Source organism: Anopheles coluzzii, chromosome 2 (assembly GCF_943734685.1).
Source record: "Anopheles coluzzii chromosome 2, AcolN3, whole genome shotgun sequence".
Lineage (NCBI taxonomy): Eukaryota > Metazoa > Arthropoda > Insecta > Diptera > Culicidae > Anopheles > Anopheles coluzzii.
Window position 1 is genome coordinate 107,604,131 of NC_064670.1, and position 18,391 is coordinate 107,622,521.

At 46.3% G+C, this 18,391-nt stretch overlaps 2 protein-coding genes across 5 annotated transcripts in view; one reads left to right on the top strand and one right to left on the bottom strand.

The window, feature by feature from the left end:
• The window catches only part of LOC120949199 (serine-rich adhesin for platelets), a 173,853-nt gene that overhangs the window by 72,289 nt on the left and 83,173 nt on the right, over nucleotides 1-18,391 (top strand). The window lies entirely within an intron of this gene.
• On the bottom strand, nucleotides 10,410-17,374 carry LOC120949201 (phospholipid-transporting ATPase ABCA3-like). 2 transcript variants are annotated; one of them, XM_040366322.2, is made up of 11 exons: nucleotides 17,089-17,374; nucleotides 16,006-16,248; nucleotides 15,747-15,946; nucleotides 15,410-15,670; nucleotides 15,071-15,325; nucleotides 14,870-15,002; nucleotides 13,432-14,806; nucleotides 13,274-13,359; nucleotides 12,831-13,192; nucleotides 10,904-12,762; nucleotides 10,410-10,828 (listed from the first exon to the last, which is right to left on the bottom strand). In XM_040366322.2, exons 2-11 carry the CDS (start codon nucleotides 16,223-16,225, stop codon nucleotides 10,648-10,650), a joined length of 4,932 nt encoding a protein of 1,643 aa, XP_040222256.2. In that variant the 5' UTR covers nucleotides 16,226-16,248; nucleotides 17,089-17,374; the 3' UTR covers nucleotides 10,410-10,647. The 2 variants fall into 2 exon arrangements, with proteins under 2 accessions (XP_040222256.2, XP_049463998.1); XM_049608041.1 differs by lacking the exon at nucleotides 17,089-17,374 and adding an exon at nucleotides 16,331-16,468.

Here is an 18,391-nt window from a genome sequence, read left to right on the forward strand (position 1 = left end):
CCGTTTACACCACATCCCATAAACAACGTATTTCGCATGGCGAGGGGTTAAGCTCGGATCGGATCGTTTTGAGGACGGGCTCTGGATGATGCCTCTGCTGGGTGGGTTGCCTGCATGCGACACTGTGCCGTTCAAAGGCTCTCGGTCAAACACATACACACCCAAGCACACACCAAACATGTGGTATGTGGGCGAACGCCCGACCAGACAAGTTAACTGGAATTCTCTAACGAAATTAACGTAATTAACGCCCAGGGATGTACGCCGCCTCATATCCTCTCGTACGCCGAAAGGAAAGGATCAAAGCTAAGGCAGGCAGTAGGCATGCGTAGCGGCAAACACGGTTCCACTGCTTCCCAAAAGGTCATAAGTATTTAATTTGCTCGTCTAAATATCACCACAAATGGCAGGCCATTTTTCCTGGGCGAAGCAACTGTTATGTCCTCCCGTTGGGCCTTTATCCATCCCATCGCTATCACTTGACAGATGGGTAACGGCAAAACTAATACATGACTCACTGGCAAGCATTAGAAGCATTGGAAAGCAGCACACTATTTAAACGCACACTAGGCTGTAGAATAAATTATCCCCTTAATGTCTCGAACCATACACGGTAGTCACCTCTCCCAGAGCTGTTGTTCTGTGCTGGTTTCGGGTTGCAAGCTTTCTGAATAACCTGGCAGAAGATGACGAAAGGATAAAAGAAAGAGTTCCACCGCAGAATATAATCTGCATATTTTTATGTCCACCCATTAGCTCATCCAGCTTCGGGTTTTATACGACAGCCGACGGAGGGAGGTTGTTCACCTCTTTTAATATCAACAGCCAAACCCGCCAATAATCAAATATCCTCCCACAACCCACAAGACTTTGAAACACAAATTCGAAGCTTTGGCGGCGTTTGCTGTGCCATCGCAAAGCCCACACACTAAAAAGGGTTCCCAGTTTTCGCATCATTTCATAAGAAGAAACAAACACACACACACACACACACACACACACATGTACGGGGCAAAGAGGTGACCGAAACTGGTCCGTACAGGCGGCATTCCATTTTTGGACACGATGTACCCTCCGCCATCAAAGACTGGTTTTCCAAAAGCTGACATCCGAAACGTCTCTGTTACTCTTGTCTCTCTGTGTGTGTTGCTTACTTATCTCAGCAATCGCATTTCTGCCTTTCGGACTTGATCTCGTACGTGAAAGCCACCCCATTCTTCCAACTCCCCTTCTCATCCCTTACGGGGGGTAGTATTAAAAACAACAAACGAAGGGCATCGAACGAACGCACCGTGTCTGGCCGAGCAGCCGAGCGGTTCAATGAAACGATTACGATTACGCAACGCAAAAGCTCAGCAAAGCGTTTTGAGGAGGCCACACGCGCCGTACCAGCATTGACTGACAGATGGCTTCCAAGCGCACGCGATCAGCATCCGTTCGGGGGGCGATCCAGCTGCAGTTCGTTCGCTATCTGCCCCTGCTTATTAAGCTCTAGATTGTAAATCGGTAACATTCCGCCGCGGTGATGCATACGGGCCCGATGGTGGTACTGATACTAGCTCGTGTGCTTTTCTTTATCTCTTTCCCAATTCCGACGTCAAAATTGCGAGTGAATTGTTATGAAAGTGATACGGGCAGACAGAGGTCTAATAGACTATCGTGGCTTAGCTCTTCGCTTTTTCCAGCCGCAAATAATTACTGTCAAATTTTATGCAATGTTGAACCATTTTGTGCAAACCGATCGCGCTGCGTTACGTTGCGCTATCTTTGGAGCATCCACATAGATATGGTTTAGATTTATTGGAGCGTAAAGTGTATGGCACAGGGGTTAACGTTGGTTTATGTTAAAGTAATCGAAATAGATTTGTTTTATTTCTATAAGTAAAATTATACATAAATTAGGCCTCTTCAAGCATAAAAAGCTCAGCTTGTGGCTCAATGCTGAAACAGCTGTGGAGTATATACATTCAATACGACGTAAAAGGATAAAGGATTCGCGCGTTAAGAGCGATTAATATAGGCATTGAAGTACAAATTCTTTCATTTGTTGAAGTAGAAACTCACAGCAACTTTACTAAAGTAGCTTTAAACTTAAAACACTTTAAGCTTTAAACACACATATCCAACGCTAGTGCAAATGGTTTAACGTTTTCTGTAAAACATGTAAGAAGTTAAATTTATTCTATAATAATCCAGTCTGTCCATTTTGCTTTGTTATTGAAATCCATTTAAAGCTAGACAAATCTAAACTGAGGATGGTTTCCAAATGCTCAACAAAACCATAAGCAAAGCTTTCATCGTCCAACTCACTGTTGTGTTGAAGAACAATTGTTGTCAAAATTCTTTCTTCATACCAAAACGCTCTCACACATTAAAATAATTTCCGTCCGCTTCTATATGGGCCAACATTTAACCGTCGTTTTTAGTTTGGTCCCAATCTTTTCTTTCCAATCCATTCGTATGTGAAACTTTTTTAATTGCGTGAGCCGAAACGATTTGGAGGAAGAGAAGAAAAAACACACACATCATAAACAACCACCCCCCGCGTTGACGGCTCAATCGTTACCGATGCGATAATCGCGGGCCAGCACGGAATCTGGGACAAGCGATTCAGGCCGGCAACGAAATGACGAAGGCGATGGGCGGCTGCTTGATTTATACCGCACTGGGTAACACCTTTTTTCCCTCTCGTACGATATTTGAGCCCAGCTGTACGCATTTCTTTCCTGCCGCTAATGCTTGTTCATCGAGATGATTTGTGTCGAGCGAAAGCTTTCCGCTCTACTCTTGTGTAGTGCGTTGGATTTTTGTACCGCTTACAGCTAACAAACCTTACTTCTGTACACAAGCACAGCCGGCCGAGCCGGTAAAATAGCTTTTTGTGTAGAATGCAATGAACCACAACGCCATCTGTCAAACGATGGCGATGCTTTTTTTTCATTTGCCACCTTCAGCCTAGACCGTGGACCGCCGTATGGGAACCTTGCCGGGAGGGTGAACTTGTACTCAGACGACTGGCAGTTGCGCGGGTGTTTTCACTGCCACCGAGCCGTTTCAAGTTTTCCCCTACACACGATCCATCGGTGCCATTCCAGATGATCAAGGTTACCATGGCAATCTTGTGCATACATTTCCATACATAATACGCAATCGATCCCGCCCCCGCACACGATCACACACCATCTATGTTCTTTCCAACGAAAAGGTCCATGTTTTCGCTATTGGGACATGGATCAATGGAGGCGTTTTTTGGTGACCCAAAAACACACAAAAAACTGAAAACCACGAAACAAAAGATTTTGAAAATGCTACCGTTCGGTTCGGTAGGGTGGACATTTTCCAGCGACCTTGCGAAACCTTGCCAACGGCGAGTTTCAGGCTTGCGGTAAGGCACGGGGGCATAGGCGGTGTCACCCTCTTTTCCAAGCCACAACAAATCCCTGTTTCTTGGGAAAAAGTTTACGTGTTCTCCGTGTTTTTTTTCTTATCTTCCCCACAAAACACACCTCACCGTCTACGCCTCGGATATCGCACACACGCAGAGAAGTTGGGATTGTTTCTACTGAGACGAGTTCTTATGTTCGGTATAATATTAGTAACAGAACGCACCATCCCACGCACCAGGTGCTGGCACACACACACACACACACACACACACACACACACACACACACACACACACACACACACACACACACACACACACACACACACACACACACACACACACACACACACACACACACACACACACACACACACACACACACACACACACACACACACACACACACACACACTAAACATGCGGTGCGTTGAAATAAATTGAAAGTAAATTGCTTCCATTCCGTCAATCGAGCTTTCCACCGAGGGTGCACGCGAAACAATCGCCGTACAATTTTTACCCACTTTTTTGTGGGGTTAAATTTTTAATGCTTCGGTATCGGTTTTATTTGTGCGCGGCGGTGTAGGCGGTTCGGGGATCGAATTGTTTATCAATCATGCACGCCAAACAGCACATATACTGAACGGGGTGAGAGGGGCAAAGGTAACAGCGAGTTAGAAAGCAATAGCAAGCCCACAAGCCAAGCCATGTTTGTTGCGCAAAAACAGGATATTGAAAAACATAAATTGAAGCTACATTTTCCAGCATACAGGATGTTTTACCTGCGCAGTTTTTTTTGCGCCTTATTCAAAGCAGGGATTTTGCCTAACACAGTTGCAGTGTACGCAAACAAAGCTCAGTCATGGAGCACATACATACATACATATATTTTGTAAGCAAATTGATTTATTTATTTCAATGTTTTAATTATGCATAGCTTGTTGCTTGTGGATAATACAGTATTTCAATTACAATGTACATGATACATAATAGTGTACTTAATGTATGTATAATTGAATAGTGTACTTAATGTACGCCATAATTGAACATCACATCCTGTCGTTTTTTTCATCAATCTTTACACTCTAGTATTTTTTATACATCGTTTATGTCTCGCAAGCTCTGTTAACATGCAGTTTGTTGAAGCTATTGAATAAAAACCTAAACCATGCACATTCATTTTCCGATTTTTTCACATTTCTGTTTCTTTAACAGAACGTATTCAAGTATCATTCAACTATATTTTGTTTTGGATGTTCTGCAACTTAACATACTACCTAAAAGGATGATAACAACAACAAGTATTAGAAACTACCGGCATCTTCGAGATCCTTCCTTAAACTGGTAATCATAATCTATGAAGCCGCCTTGACCAGTACATACATTTACAATTTTAAATATTGTTCCAACATCTCAAACAACCGTTCTGTTGTATGTTGTTGTGAACTGTTCTGTTCTCGTTATCTTCTTCTTCTATCTGGCATAACGTCCTACGCGGACATACCGGCCTACACAGGATTTTGAGACTTAATTCATTACCACGTTGCCAGATAGTCAATCCTTGCTACGGGGGGACGGTCCATTCTGGGCTTGAACCCATGACGGGCATGTTATTGAGTCGTTCGAGTTGACGAATGTACCACGGGATCGCCCCTGTTCTCGTTATATTAGGCACGAAAATCGAACCAATTGATTCGTTCTTTTTACACAGTCATTTGATGCTCGCTCAAGTTTGACATTGCAGCTCGGTTTGAACTAAAAACTTCAATCAAAAACCGAACAGATGTAATATATTCAATGTTAAAATTTCATTTTCTTCTCAACTAATACTGCCTTTGTGGACCGTTTCTTCTGAATAAAAAAAAATCATTTTCTAATGATCGCTTTGTTTCGATCGTCTAAAAACTTCAATGAAAATCTGGCAGGTTTCAATAAGCCAACATTTCATAATATCTACCATATATTGCTAAAACCGACACATTCTTTCATTGCAGTGAATTCATTGCACCCAAGCTCTTACGCCCAACGAGATAATAGGCCATTTCACATCAATTTTACTCCCGAACTACCATCGGGCGGCAAAAACGTCAATTTTGATTGAGCTCAATTGCATGTAAATTAACCTCTCGCCGAACCGCGCGTTTGCTCAAGTTGGTCCGGTGGATGCACATTGCAAACCCACTCGAAACCTAAACCACCTCAAAAACTGCACCTCCACCGCTTATTCCGGTGGTGCATGCATGGGTGCAGAAACCACCTCATTCCCAATAATTCGATCCGCTCGGAGAAGAAAGCCCTACACTATCACGTACTCGATTGGGGTGTAGTAATTTAATTGCGGTTTTTGGCATCGCGGTGATTGTGGTCGTTGGCTAAAAGTGGCGCGAACCACATTGCGAGGATTTGCATCACCGGCCTGCCAATTATGGGGACTGCCAACAGCGCAGCGCACTGCTGCAACACGAGAACGGTGCACCATTTCAAAAGGGCCGGCTGTGGTAAGCCTTCATCATGGCGCTGGCATTAGGCTTTGATGTAAAAGTTTTCTAATACGCCGACCAGCAAAGGTCGACATGATGCGGTAGGCGTACCACTAACCTGGCTAAACGGTTTGATGATCCGATTTCTAATTACCACTCATTCACAGCACTGAAACCTCCACCCACCGGGCCATTTCTTCGTGAGTTCTAGTGCTTCGAAAACACACACACACACAAATCGCATAACTAGCTCTCCGACAGTTTCCACCGCCAGCATCAGCCATTGCATTCGATTGTCAAATTGGGCTGCTCGCTAAATGCCGAAAAGTGTGCTTGATCTGTGCTAGTGGTGGTGGTGGTGGTTTCCACCAACCATCTCATCATGTTTTGGCCCACCGTCAAAACTCGTGCGATCCCAGCCATGCACCGTCGGCCTCGTCCTTGGCCGATGGAAATCGATCCGAGCTCCAATTTCCCAACGCCGGCGGAAGGCTTTCGCTTACCATCGCCATTAGTGGCAACTCGATAAAGTGCGCACATTCAGTTCGCGTCCGAGAAGCCAGAAGCCGTTCAGAAATCTGAATCGCCCCAAGAGACCTTCCTTGAGTCTCACTTGAGCGGGCGCGATGGTGGTCGACTGGTCGTGGCCAAAAATGGTGCGGTAAACGATTTTTCGGCTGCTGGTGTTTCGGCCTGCCCCCTGAATGAGCTATTCGTGGGGTTTTGGGTTTCAAGATCGATAGTGCCATCACGGGGTCACTGTCTATTTTGTTTTTTTAAGGTGTGTCGTTGGACGTTTGTGCGCTTCTAGGCTCGTAATGGCTGACCTTCCATCATTAGCGGAGCGCGCGCTTTTAAAGGCTACCGTGCGGGGTATAACATTTTTATAACGATGGGTTTGAGCAGCGAATTCAACGATAAAAGGTTTGTGGCACGGTATTGTGGGTTAAAGATGAATGGCTGGCGTCATAAATCTACAGCGCTCTGTCTACTAATGGCTTCCCAAAAACAAACTTTTATACCCAAAACATAGTTGTTACCTGGTCAATAGTGCCGGAGGCTATCAGTGATTGATTTTGTAAACTGCATCATTGAAAATATATCCCCTGGCTGGTTATTATATATTTTAGTTTGTTTCTCATTCCCTATTTAACAATTTACCGAAAAGTTAAACACAAATGATAATCCAATTTCTTCAAGTTTTAAGCCACATTTATTTTAAGGAAAAGTTAATAATAAGATGACCCAACAAAGTATCCGTCCAAGGTTCTATTTTTAAGGAAATAATGCTTTTCCCGAAAAACCTACCCACCAGTACGGTTTACGCTACCAATACAAAGCATTTCCAGGAATATTTACTTATCGCCTTAAACGTGTCCAAAAGAAATTCGCGTGCTATGCCTTTTCATTCACTTCCCTAAAAAGATTTCGCGGAAGCATTTGCGCTTCCTTCACAAGAGGCTACTTGCCCTTCAAATTCTGTGTCGTTCCGTTTGCGACCTCTGGGCTTTAAAATTCGTCCCAGTCTGATCCAAATAAAAAGTCAATTTTGTTCCTCATTCTATTGCAACAGGGCAAATGTAAGGTTGACGTTTAAGTCAATCCGTTTGAAACGATTATTGTTTGTTTGTACAAGAGCCGAGCACATTGTTGTATAATTGTTTAATAACAAACAAATAACGAAATCACTGTATTTCAAATAAGCTCAAATTTAGCCTTGTAGTCGAATGTATAGGTAAAGTTCAATGATATCTTATATAAGTTTAGAGGATCAAAGTTTTAAATAACTGCTTCTAGTCTTGGCTGTCGCTGCTCAGTAATGAATGGTATTAAATTAACCCAATTTGGAATATTTATCCGCTTGACATTACGTTGAGTACCAATTCTTCGGCCTAATTTACCAAATTCTTCCTTCTCTAGGCCCACTTCAAAGGGTTTTTGTTACCCCTTCAAGAAAGTCCAGGCATACCTTATTAATAATTGCTTCAAAATATCTACTAATAACTACGAATCAATCTAATCCCACCCTTTGCGCTTCTTTCCATAACGGAACTTTCCTCCAAGTCCTTCCCCGCTCGTTCGTATCGCTGCTATTTGCGTACCGTTGATGAGTTCTCATTTCGCAAGATAAACAACCTTACCATTTCGATCCAAAAGCTCACGCAGAAGAAGTCATCGGACGCTGCGATGAATCTTTCTCCTTCGACGAGTTCTCGGACAAAACTTCTGACCACGTACCGCAAGCGTGGGCTCTAATGTCGGACCAAAACGAACGAACAAAAAAAAGTATGCCAAAAAACTCATTACCAACCCCAAGCACAGGTTGTGAAGCCAACGGGCCACCATCGCCCACGCACCGCCCAAGCGCCGATCACAACTGACGTACTCTCGCTCTCTCTCTCCCCGGAAATCGTACGGGGACTGGACGATCGTTGATCTTTGTGTCTATGTGTGTGAGTGCTGGATACACCCTCCCGTCGAAGTTGAAGCACCTGATATGCCCACACGAATACCAATCCGCTTCGATCCGAGACAATGGTGCTCGCTCCGCACGCCAAGCCAAAACTGGCCCGACCGACCTCGCACCAAATCGGGCACGGATCACCGTGGCTGGTGACAAATACAGCACACCACCTTCGCACATTGGCTGGTCCCGCGTTTTGTGTCAACCCTCTTTCGGTCATTTCTTTGGCGTTGAACGTTAAGAAATTGTTGGCGTGGTTTGACTTGCCGCGTCACCGGTGGTACAAAGTAGCCGTTTGACGTCTTTAGGTCCGGAATATTTTCTATACAATGAGCTGAATTAAAATTGAGCTGAATCGATGAATTAAAGCTTTAAGATCATAGCATAGTGGCAGTAACTGAGACAAAAGACATTTCTTGTTTCGGATGAAAAAACTAGAACTAGATTCGATGCGACAATAGTAAGGACTAAGACAACACCGCCGAACAATTAATAAAATAAAAAATAAAATAAAATAAAATAAAACACCAGGGCAGTAATAGCGGCGGAAACCGTAGCTGCGACAAGAAACTAGGCAAAGATCTACTAAAAGGACCGAGATCAACGCCAAATCCAGCAAGAAATTCTGGAAAATGTTTAGTTGCTGGCTGTCACCCCATGAAACATCAATGTGAAAACGTTGAAGATTCTGATTCGTTTCAACATACAACTCAAGATAGATTAATATGCTCAAATATCCCATATTCGCTGGCTCATTTTAAAAATACAAAAGCTCTATAAACTACACCCAAATTCTTCGTCGAAAGACGGATAAGGGGGTATCCATCATTTACGTAATGCTTATAGGAAGGAGGAGCACCTTAAAACATCACATTTCATTGCACTGGACAGAAGTATTTCTCTCGCGACATAATGATTCTAAGTGATTTAGTTTGCGTAATTGATCTACGTAATTGATTCTTAGTTTGCGTAATTGATACACCCCTGGTTACGTATTTTATGGATGACCTATTACGCCCACCTTGGCTATGTAATATGCCAGTTTACTTGCGTCAACACAGCACACTGTGCTCTAGTCAGTCCCCAATGACATGGGTGACGGAAAATGAACGATTATTTGATTGTTTTAAAATCGATTACTTGGGCACCCTACCCGTCGAGCTAACCGCTTACCATCATAATCGCTACCATGCTGGCATCCTAGCTCCGGTAGCACCGTGTCTGCCATTGACATTGACTGAAATTCAATATTGATTTACGGTGTTGCGCTTTCGCCGATTACACATTTTTCTTCCTTACAGATTTTCAACGCGGTACTGTTTTTCACTAGAAAAACCCGGAAGGATGCATGAATTCACAAACGAAAGCCACCTGTAGCACCGTGAGCCTGAGCTTGAAGCATAAGTAACAGGACACCCAGATGGGGGTCTCCACCGCTCCCTTGCAGTGGATCAAATGCGATTGAATTGAATGGAAAATTTGTTTTATTTTCGCTCCCGTTCCGCATCAATGGTATGGTTTACCAGCTCTGGATTTGTTTTAATTTTACACTCTGTTCGAACTTCAGAACGCCGATCGCAATACGTTTTTCGTTTTCCAGAGATGGGATCTGAGCATTTCGCGGGGAGTGTCGTCAAAATTGATTAATTTCATTTGCCGTTCATCGTTTCACTTTGGATGCTTTTGTTTCGAAATTAATCACATTCGCAAGCGGTAACGTTGTTAGCGATGCAGCCGTTATGTCGTTCGCCGCGCTGTTGTGTGAAGTTTCATCACACATCTTCCCATTCCTTGCCGTCCTGGTTCATGGATGATTGATGAAAGCAATCCAAAACATGCAACACATTCGTGTCCTGTCATCTTGTCGAACGAGAGACGGAGTAGCCTCGAATCCTACCTTTTTTTAAAGGCAAAAGGGACGTAGCCGAGCACGAGGATGACTTGTGCAAGGTGATGCTCTGCTACCGATTCGGGTTTACAATCGTTTTCCATGTCGCAAATCCTGGAAGCAATTAGGTTTAAATGTTTCGCCTCAATGATCTACCGTTTTTTCAAGCCGAATGAATTCTCTATAATGACCTTACAACGACAAAGACACATTGGTTTATTTTCATAACAACAATCAGGTCACAAGAAAAGAATACTTTACCGCTAGGAACAATACCTTCAAAACCTCACACCCGGCTATGGTAACAATAGATGCTTGGTTGGTTGATCACAATTTGGCTGCTCGCTAATGGCATGTCAGCTCACTGTCGAACTGTCACCCGATTTTGCAATCCGTGGTTAACGTTTCTTCCCCAACCATGAATTCCCCTTTATTCTACAGCTATTTGATATTTGGTGAAAAACAGGAACACCTGCTCGAGCGTCGTTTGCCCGAGCGCGTAGTCCTCGATGCCTAGCCGATGCTTTGACGATTCCATCAAACCAAACATGGCCGACCACCGCTGATTGGTCCGTGCGATGTGGAACGTGAGCGAGTCTTGATACTCTTCCCTGCGGACAAAGCGTTCGAAAGCGAGAAACATTACAAAATTGAACATTGAAACAACCAGTCTCTGTAATACTTACTTCAAAACAGCACCCACAAATTTGCTTGTCACAAATGATTTTACCCGCTCGGCTGCGTCCGGTTCCGTGCGCTTGGTCTTGACCGTGAGCAGGAAACCCTCGGAGAATTTGTTCTTCAGATGTTGCGTCGAGCCGAGACACTTGAATTCCCCGTTCACCATGATGGCGAGCCGCGTACACAGGGCCTCACACTCTTCCATACTGTGTGACGTCAGCACGATCGATTTGCCCGAATTACGAATCTTGCAAATCACGTTCCAAAACTGACGCTTCGCCCCCGGATCCATGCCCGTGGTCGGTTCGTCCAGATACACCACCGATGGATTGCCAAGCAGGGCGAGTGCCGTACTGAGCTTCCGCTTGTTGCCTCCACTGTATGCTTTGGTGCGCTTGTCCAGATGCTTCGTAAAGTTCAGCTCTTCCGCCAGCGTAAGTGACACACCATTAATTTCCCTCCTGCGTACGCCACGCATCAGCGCAAAGATGTGCAGCGTCTCCCGGCCCGTTAGGTCCTCCAGCAGCGCGTCAAACTGTGGACAGTAGCCGATGTGTTTGTGCACTCGATTCATGTCCGTGCGTAGATTGATACCGTTTACCCACGCATCACCGCCCGTTATGTTCTCGTCACCGGTCATCATCTTGAAGGTGGACGTCTTCCCGGCACCATTAATCCCGAGCAGCCCGAAGCACTCCGAGTGACGTACGCCGACCGAGAGTTTGTTAACCGCTACAAACTTGCCATAGTTCTTTGACAGCTCCTTCAGCACCAGATTGTACGATGCCAGCTCACCCGAGCTGCACGCAGCAATGCGGCGTTTCTCCTCCAGCACATCGGAGTCCGTTTCTCCCTGATCGGACGACATCGTAACACCGTTCGCACTCCTGGAGAACAGCTTCTTGGCAACGCGATAGTCCACCAGCAGGATGATCGCGAACGACACTACCCCGATACCGGCAAAGAACAGCAGATTGCGATTGATGCCCGTCTGTTGATCGAAGGTAAATGCGCTCGTACCGCAGCACTGGGGCACCAGTGCACACTTCAACGCCTCAGTGCAGAATGTGATCTGCTCGCAGGCCCGCTGGCACAGTGCCTCCCGACCGCCCACCATGTTCAGCGCATTCATGCTCTGCGTCAGCGAGAAGCTCGGGAAGAACAGGAAGATCCACTCGAGCACGTCGGCCACGTCGTCCAGATCGATGCCTTCGAACCGGAGTAGCGAGACAGCAGTGAAGAAGATCGTACCGGAGAGCACGTTCAGGAGCATCATCTTCACAAACCCGGTAGCGGGCACGTGGAACAGGTACGCGAACAAGTACGTTACCGGCAGACTGGAGAAGGCGTAAAGCAGCAGCACCAGCAATACTCGCCCGAGCTGATCGAACGTACTCCAACCGTCCTGCTGGATGATGGCAAGCGTTGCAAGATAGCACAGCGCCGACAGCACGAATATCATATAGTCCCACAGGTAGGAGATCGTCCAGAAGAGGGTCACATTGACGCCACTCACAAACTGCAGCAGCTTCGCACGCGTCGTACGCTCCTTGATGTAGAACAGAATGAACAGCGCGGACACGAACGCCATCGCAAAGCCGGTATTGAACGCGAGCTGGAATCCAGCATTCGCACCCGTCTCCAGACGTTGGAGTTGCGTGTCTAGCCGGTAGGGCAGCGGTTTGTTGCTCACTTGTAGCTCACAGTTCGGGCAGATGGACTGCAGCAGAGCGTTGTAGATCATGTTCACGGCTAGTGGTGCACTATGATAAGCTTTGTTGTTGAACCAGGCAGTACACACGGACCGGTCGAGTGATGCTCCTGCCCAGTAGCGGGTGTTGAATGTCGCAATATCCTGGGATGACTGAAAACAAAGCATCAACACATTAGCAATGTAAGGACAACCTATCTGCAGAATCCAGGTATACTAACCTTGTTCAGTATGAACGTCGTCATATCCTCATCAATCACAATCAACTGATGGACGTTCGGTTCTGTGCGGAATCGATCACGAAAAGCCGCCGTTACCGATTCAAACCCATCGGTCGTTTGCAGCACGGTCAGCGAGCCACTATATCTGTCTAGATTGATCTTAAGCTCGGGTAGATCACGACCGGTGGACGAGTTCAGGAAGATCAGATAGGACAGCAGCACAAACAGGATAGGAATGAGCATCTGCATCGATAGCGTGATCCAGCTGCGAATGGTTGTGAGGAACTTTTTGTAAAACTGCGCATTTATTTGTTGGAACAAACGCCTCGAACCGTCCAGAAGTGTGAGGCCTTCGAGGGAGTCTACAAGAAGAGATGAACACACACAAAGAGAACCATGTTTAATTAACAATTCTTCATGTCCGAAGATCAAGTGTTGCATACATATATCGCTGTTTTCATTCATGTCGATGTATCCACTAGCAGTGTGATTCGTTGAGTCTTCGGCCTGGAAAGAGTCACTGCCAGCACTGCAAGCGAGTGTGGGAAGAGAAAATTCAATCAAATCGTTCAATTAACTGTCTACAACACTGCTCACTTACCGCAAAAACACTTCCTCCATCGTTGTAAGCGATATACCGTAACTGGATATTCCGCAGCTTCGCATCTTATCCTCCAGCTCCTCGAGCATAGGCTGAAACACCTTCAGGTAGTCCTCACGCAGCACAAACGACAGCTCCGTCCCAATGTCCGTGTCAATCCGCACCTCCGGGATGTACTTCTTCAATATCTCAAGCACACGCTTCTTATCACACGTCGGTTCCTTCACGCAGATCAACCGATACCCGGCGCCTAAACTTTTCTTCAGGAAAAACGGAGACCCAATCGCTCGCAGCTTCCCTTCCGCCATAATCGCTATCCGATCGCCCAGTACATCCGCCTCGTCCATGAAGTGTGTGGAAAGGATAACAGTACGGCCAACCTTTTCCTTCTGTATCAAATCCCACAGCGCGCGCCGTGCCGACGGATCCATCCCGGACGTTGGTTCGTCCAGCAGAACCACTCGAGAACCTCCGCACAACGCAATCCCAACGCCCAGCTTACGCTTCATACCGCCCGAAAGTGTGTGCGACTGGGCGTTCCGCTTGTCCGTCAGCTCGAGCAGGTTCACATACTTTTCAATCTCAGCGGCCGTCTTGTCCCCTGGAACGCCCTTTAGCTGCGAGAAAAACTTCAAATGTTCCGCCACAGTTAGCTCGTTGAACAGCACGTTGTGCTGGGGACAGAGGCCCAGCGAAAACCGAACCCCCTCGATGTCCTTCCGGATGTCGTACCCGTTCACCAGCGCCGTACCGGAGGTGGGTGAAAACATGCCCGTCAGCATCGACATGGTCGTCGTTTTGCCGGCCCCATTGTGCCCGAGCAGGACCGTGATTTGTCCATCGAACATGTTCAGATTTAGCCCCTCCACTGCCACCTTCTTGCCGTACACCTTGCGCAAATTGACGATACGCACGCCGGCCCGGTCGATGTTCGGTTCCTGCTCGAAGTAGGGCGAACTTTCCGCCTTCGCCCAATCGCCCGACCCATCCTCGATGCGGTTCCGTTTCCAGAAGTCGCGCGTGAACAGGAAATTCCACGGCTTTGCTACACCGAACTCGCCCGGCATTACCTGCTCGAAGTAGAGCGCAATGGCGAGGTAAAGAAGTGCGTCGACCACGAACATCACCATCACCAGACCGACGCTGAACTCGTCGCCCATAGAGGGAGCGGAGAATAGATTGTGCCACTGCAGCCCAACCTGGTCGGCCTCCAGGCGAATGATGTTCATGATGCCGAACGACATGGCAGTGTTGGAGAGCAAGCTGGACGCCACCTTGCTGCCCATCGCCATTTCGTCGTAGTTCTGGACGGCAATGTTGAACGGGATGGCAAACAGAAACCACATTAGTCCGGCGATTCCAGCGGCAGTGTTGGCTTTTGAGGGGAAAAAAGATAATTAATCTTTGCACAATTGTAACAACCAAACGCAATGCTTACCTTTGTTAAAGAACACGCTCATCATGAAGCAGAAGCAAATCGTCACCAAAATGTAGGACAGGAAGAAAAACCACAGCACCGACCAGTCGGCGTACTCAATCACGGATAAGTCAGTGTTTGGTGTTAGGTTTGCCTGCAATAATTAAACGATTCATTAGCACTTCAACCAACCAATTAGCTCTAAACGAAGACGCAACTTACACTAATCAGAAATATTAGCAGCGAGATGGTAATCAGTAGCAGCACCAGACACCGCACGAACCACGCCGTCCAGTGCAGCCAGTTCGGCAGGCCCATAATTTTCATCGCCTCCTTCAGCTGCTTCTCCTTCTCGATCGTGATAAACTTTACCGTATTGATACAGGTGTAGAAGAACGATATCAGTACAATCATTGGCAGCAATCGTTCCATTGCTACGAGCACCAAATCCTCGTAGTACGGTGGATAGGGAAAGCGCTGAAAGTGGGAAATTGGTGAGTTCATACTTTATAGCTATTGCGCACTATCTCGGATTTCCCCAAATCCATTCCAATGACTCACCCGCAGTGACACATCAGGGAGATCGTAATCGGCCCGCTGCCGTCGAATGAAGGTACGCGAAATGGCGGCCTGCAGGGTGAGAAAACCTTCCCGCCAATAGTTGGGACTGCCACCGTCCGATTGGTTGGCGTTGCGCAGTCCCTGGACGAACGGGACGACCATGAAGTTGGTGCGCCAGTTTCCGAACGTCCAGCCGGTGAATCGTAACTCGCCCGGAAGACGAATAGCGTATCGTAGCTTTTGCGGTAGATCGGTGATGTTCTACCAATGATCGATTAGTGAGAGAGTCAGCAATAGGGACATCAATTCCAAACGTATACAACACCCTGATACTTACTGTGTAACTGTCGGGAAACTCTATTCCACCGATGTAGTTGCGCTGCATCAGTAGACTCTCCAGCTCACGAGCATTTGGCAATGGTACTAGTGACACTGCTCTTGTATTTGTAATCTCCTCCTTCAACGCATCATCCAGCAACTGCTGGAGTATCGCATTTTGTGGCGAATAGGCAAGGCTGAGTGTTACGGGTGGGAAAGCTGCATAAAAACACCAAACTATTGTAAAAGTTCACAAACACCCAGCATGTCTTGCTTACCGGTGTCTAGATCACGCAGTGATCCAATCGGCAAGCGCTCGAAGATGGTTGGCGTTAGCACCTGTTCCGGATCGACCAGACCACGGACCACTATTAACATCGCGCAGCAAAACACCGGTATGAGGATCTCGAACAGCGTCTGTATGTAGTGGCGCTTCTGTATGATCCAGTTCTTCCACAGCAGCAACACAAACTTGTTCCAGCGCGAGGTAGACACCATGATGGAAGGATATCTGAAGAGAGCTATAAAACAGAGGGAAATCGATTTTTGTAACTGCGTGCCACTCACTACCAGCTTGTCTGGCTTCAAGATCTAAAGTCACACCTTCTCACAATGGTGGCGATGTTTTTGAAACACCTATTAGTGCGATGATTTGTCTTATCACACTTCTATCACAATTGCATCTTATCGCGCAATGTGCTATTGACCGAAGCAAAAAATCGACTCGTTTGAACAGTAATTTATCTGCAATAGCGTTTTCTATAGATAAACAGTTCGATGATGACGTTAGCAGACGTTACAAAAAATGATTCACAATTTGTGCGTATAAACACACAGCAAATATGGGAAAAGTTAGTTTTTCAGAATAGTCCATTGTTCCTGGTGCAGACTATACAAACACCGGTTCATTCATTGCGCATAATGCTGGTTAATAAACGTAAACAGTTTGCCTCTTTTTCATCAGTTAATAGCACCACAGACACTAGCGTACAATAGCGTATTCCAATTTTCCGGTACATAAACACGGGACAAACCATTATCCCAGCATTATGTTTCATTTGACCGTTTCACACTGATTTCGTTTGCCTCTGGGTGAATCATTCACAGCACTGTTGTGTGAGTGTGCGCGTGTTGCCGAAAATGATAACACGACGCGCGGCTTATCAAGTCCAGCATCACGCCCAACATATGGACCCATCGCAATAGCAAAGGGTAATTAATTCGCGTAGGGTTACGCGTAAAACAAACTGCTTGATTATCTCTTATCGCGTGTTTGTTTAATCGCACACAAACGCACATAATTTGCAGCATAGAAACGGTTTAGCAGACGCTACGGTCAATATGAAACAATTGGACCATACCTTGTGCATGTGCGTCAAAATCCAGCAACCTCGATCACGTTACTACTTCCCGCGACTGGAATTGTGCTTTAGTGGAATTCGCCCTTTTTATGTTCACCTCCAAAACAACTTATGAATGGCTGTACCGAGAACTGCTCCCCAACCAAGTACACTATTCTAAGGAATGCTACACGCACATTCTACACCGCAACTGGCCCCAATCCCCCACTCAAGCCACGCAAGACGCACCGACAGCAACGACCTGCACGATCCGCACGTCCACGCTGTACTGATTGTGTGTCGGATCAATTTGAGCCACTCGCTAGGTCGGACGGTCGGTCGGCTCCACCGCCGGCCCGACGAATGTTTATCAACAAATCGCCACTACCAATACTAGCGTGCGCGCTACTAATGTCACAAGTGGCCGTGTCTGCGCGACCATTACTAAGCACTTATTCACTGTTCACTTCACTTCCTTTCGGCGCGTGCTTTCCCACGCATGACGCCGAAGGTGTTTTTGCTTTGCGTGCGACCTTACCGGCAGGCGTGTGGAAGTTTCGGGGCTGATAAAAAGCCCGCTCCATCCAGAGCTTCGACAAATCACCTTAGCGAGACGATGTTGTTATAAAACGACGTGTCCTTTTCATCCCCACCCCGGACATTCGTCGGTGGTGACCCTTTTTGTTTATTGATTTCTTGATGTGAAAATCGATATCAACCCTTTCTAGTTCAACGCGCCCGAGGCCGTCTGGCGTAGTTTGTCGTTTGGCGTAACGTCATAAAAAATAACACTTTGTCCACGTCAGACAGCAGTGTATGTATGTGTATTATTCACTGCACGTCGCCCGGTTGACGTGGGAGGGAGGGATATTAAAACACGTGAATTTATTACCCCCCGCCTATTCATGGGGCTCCGGGGTGGCCTGTTGAGTTTCTACACACACACACTCACACACACACACACACACACTACGTACGATAATTACTAATTGAACAGCAACAGTGTGATGTATTCTAGAATATGGCACCTAGAAATAAGGGTAACACCCTCGCAGTATGCTAAATATTTTATACTACTCACACTTATTGCTTTCCACTGTAACTTCCAATGTCCGTTCGTAGACCTTTGACGCATGGTGATCTTTTATTAAAAGCCCGAATCATTCTCTTCTCATTACAGGTAAGCTGGCGGGGTAGCACTCGAAATATTGACGGCAAAAATTCGTCGTTCGTAAGTAGCAGCTCTTGGTTTAATCAATCGAATTTGACTGATAATACTAAACGATTACACTCCGGTGCACACAATTGGGGTGGTTCAATTTTG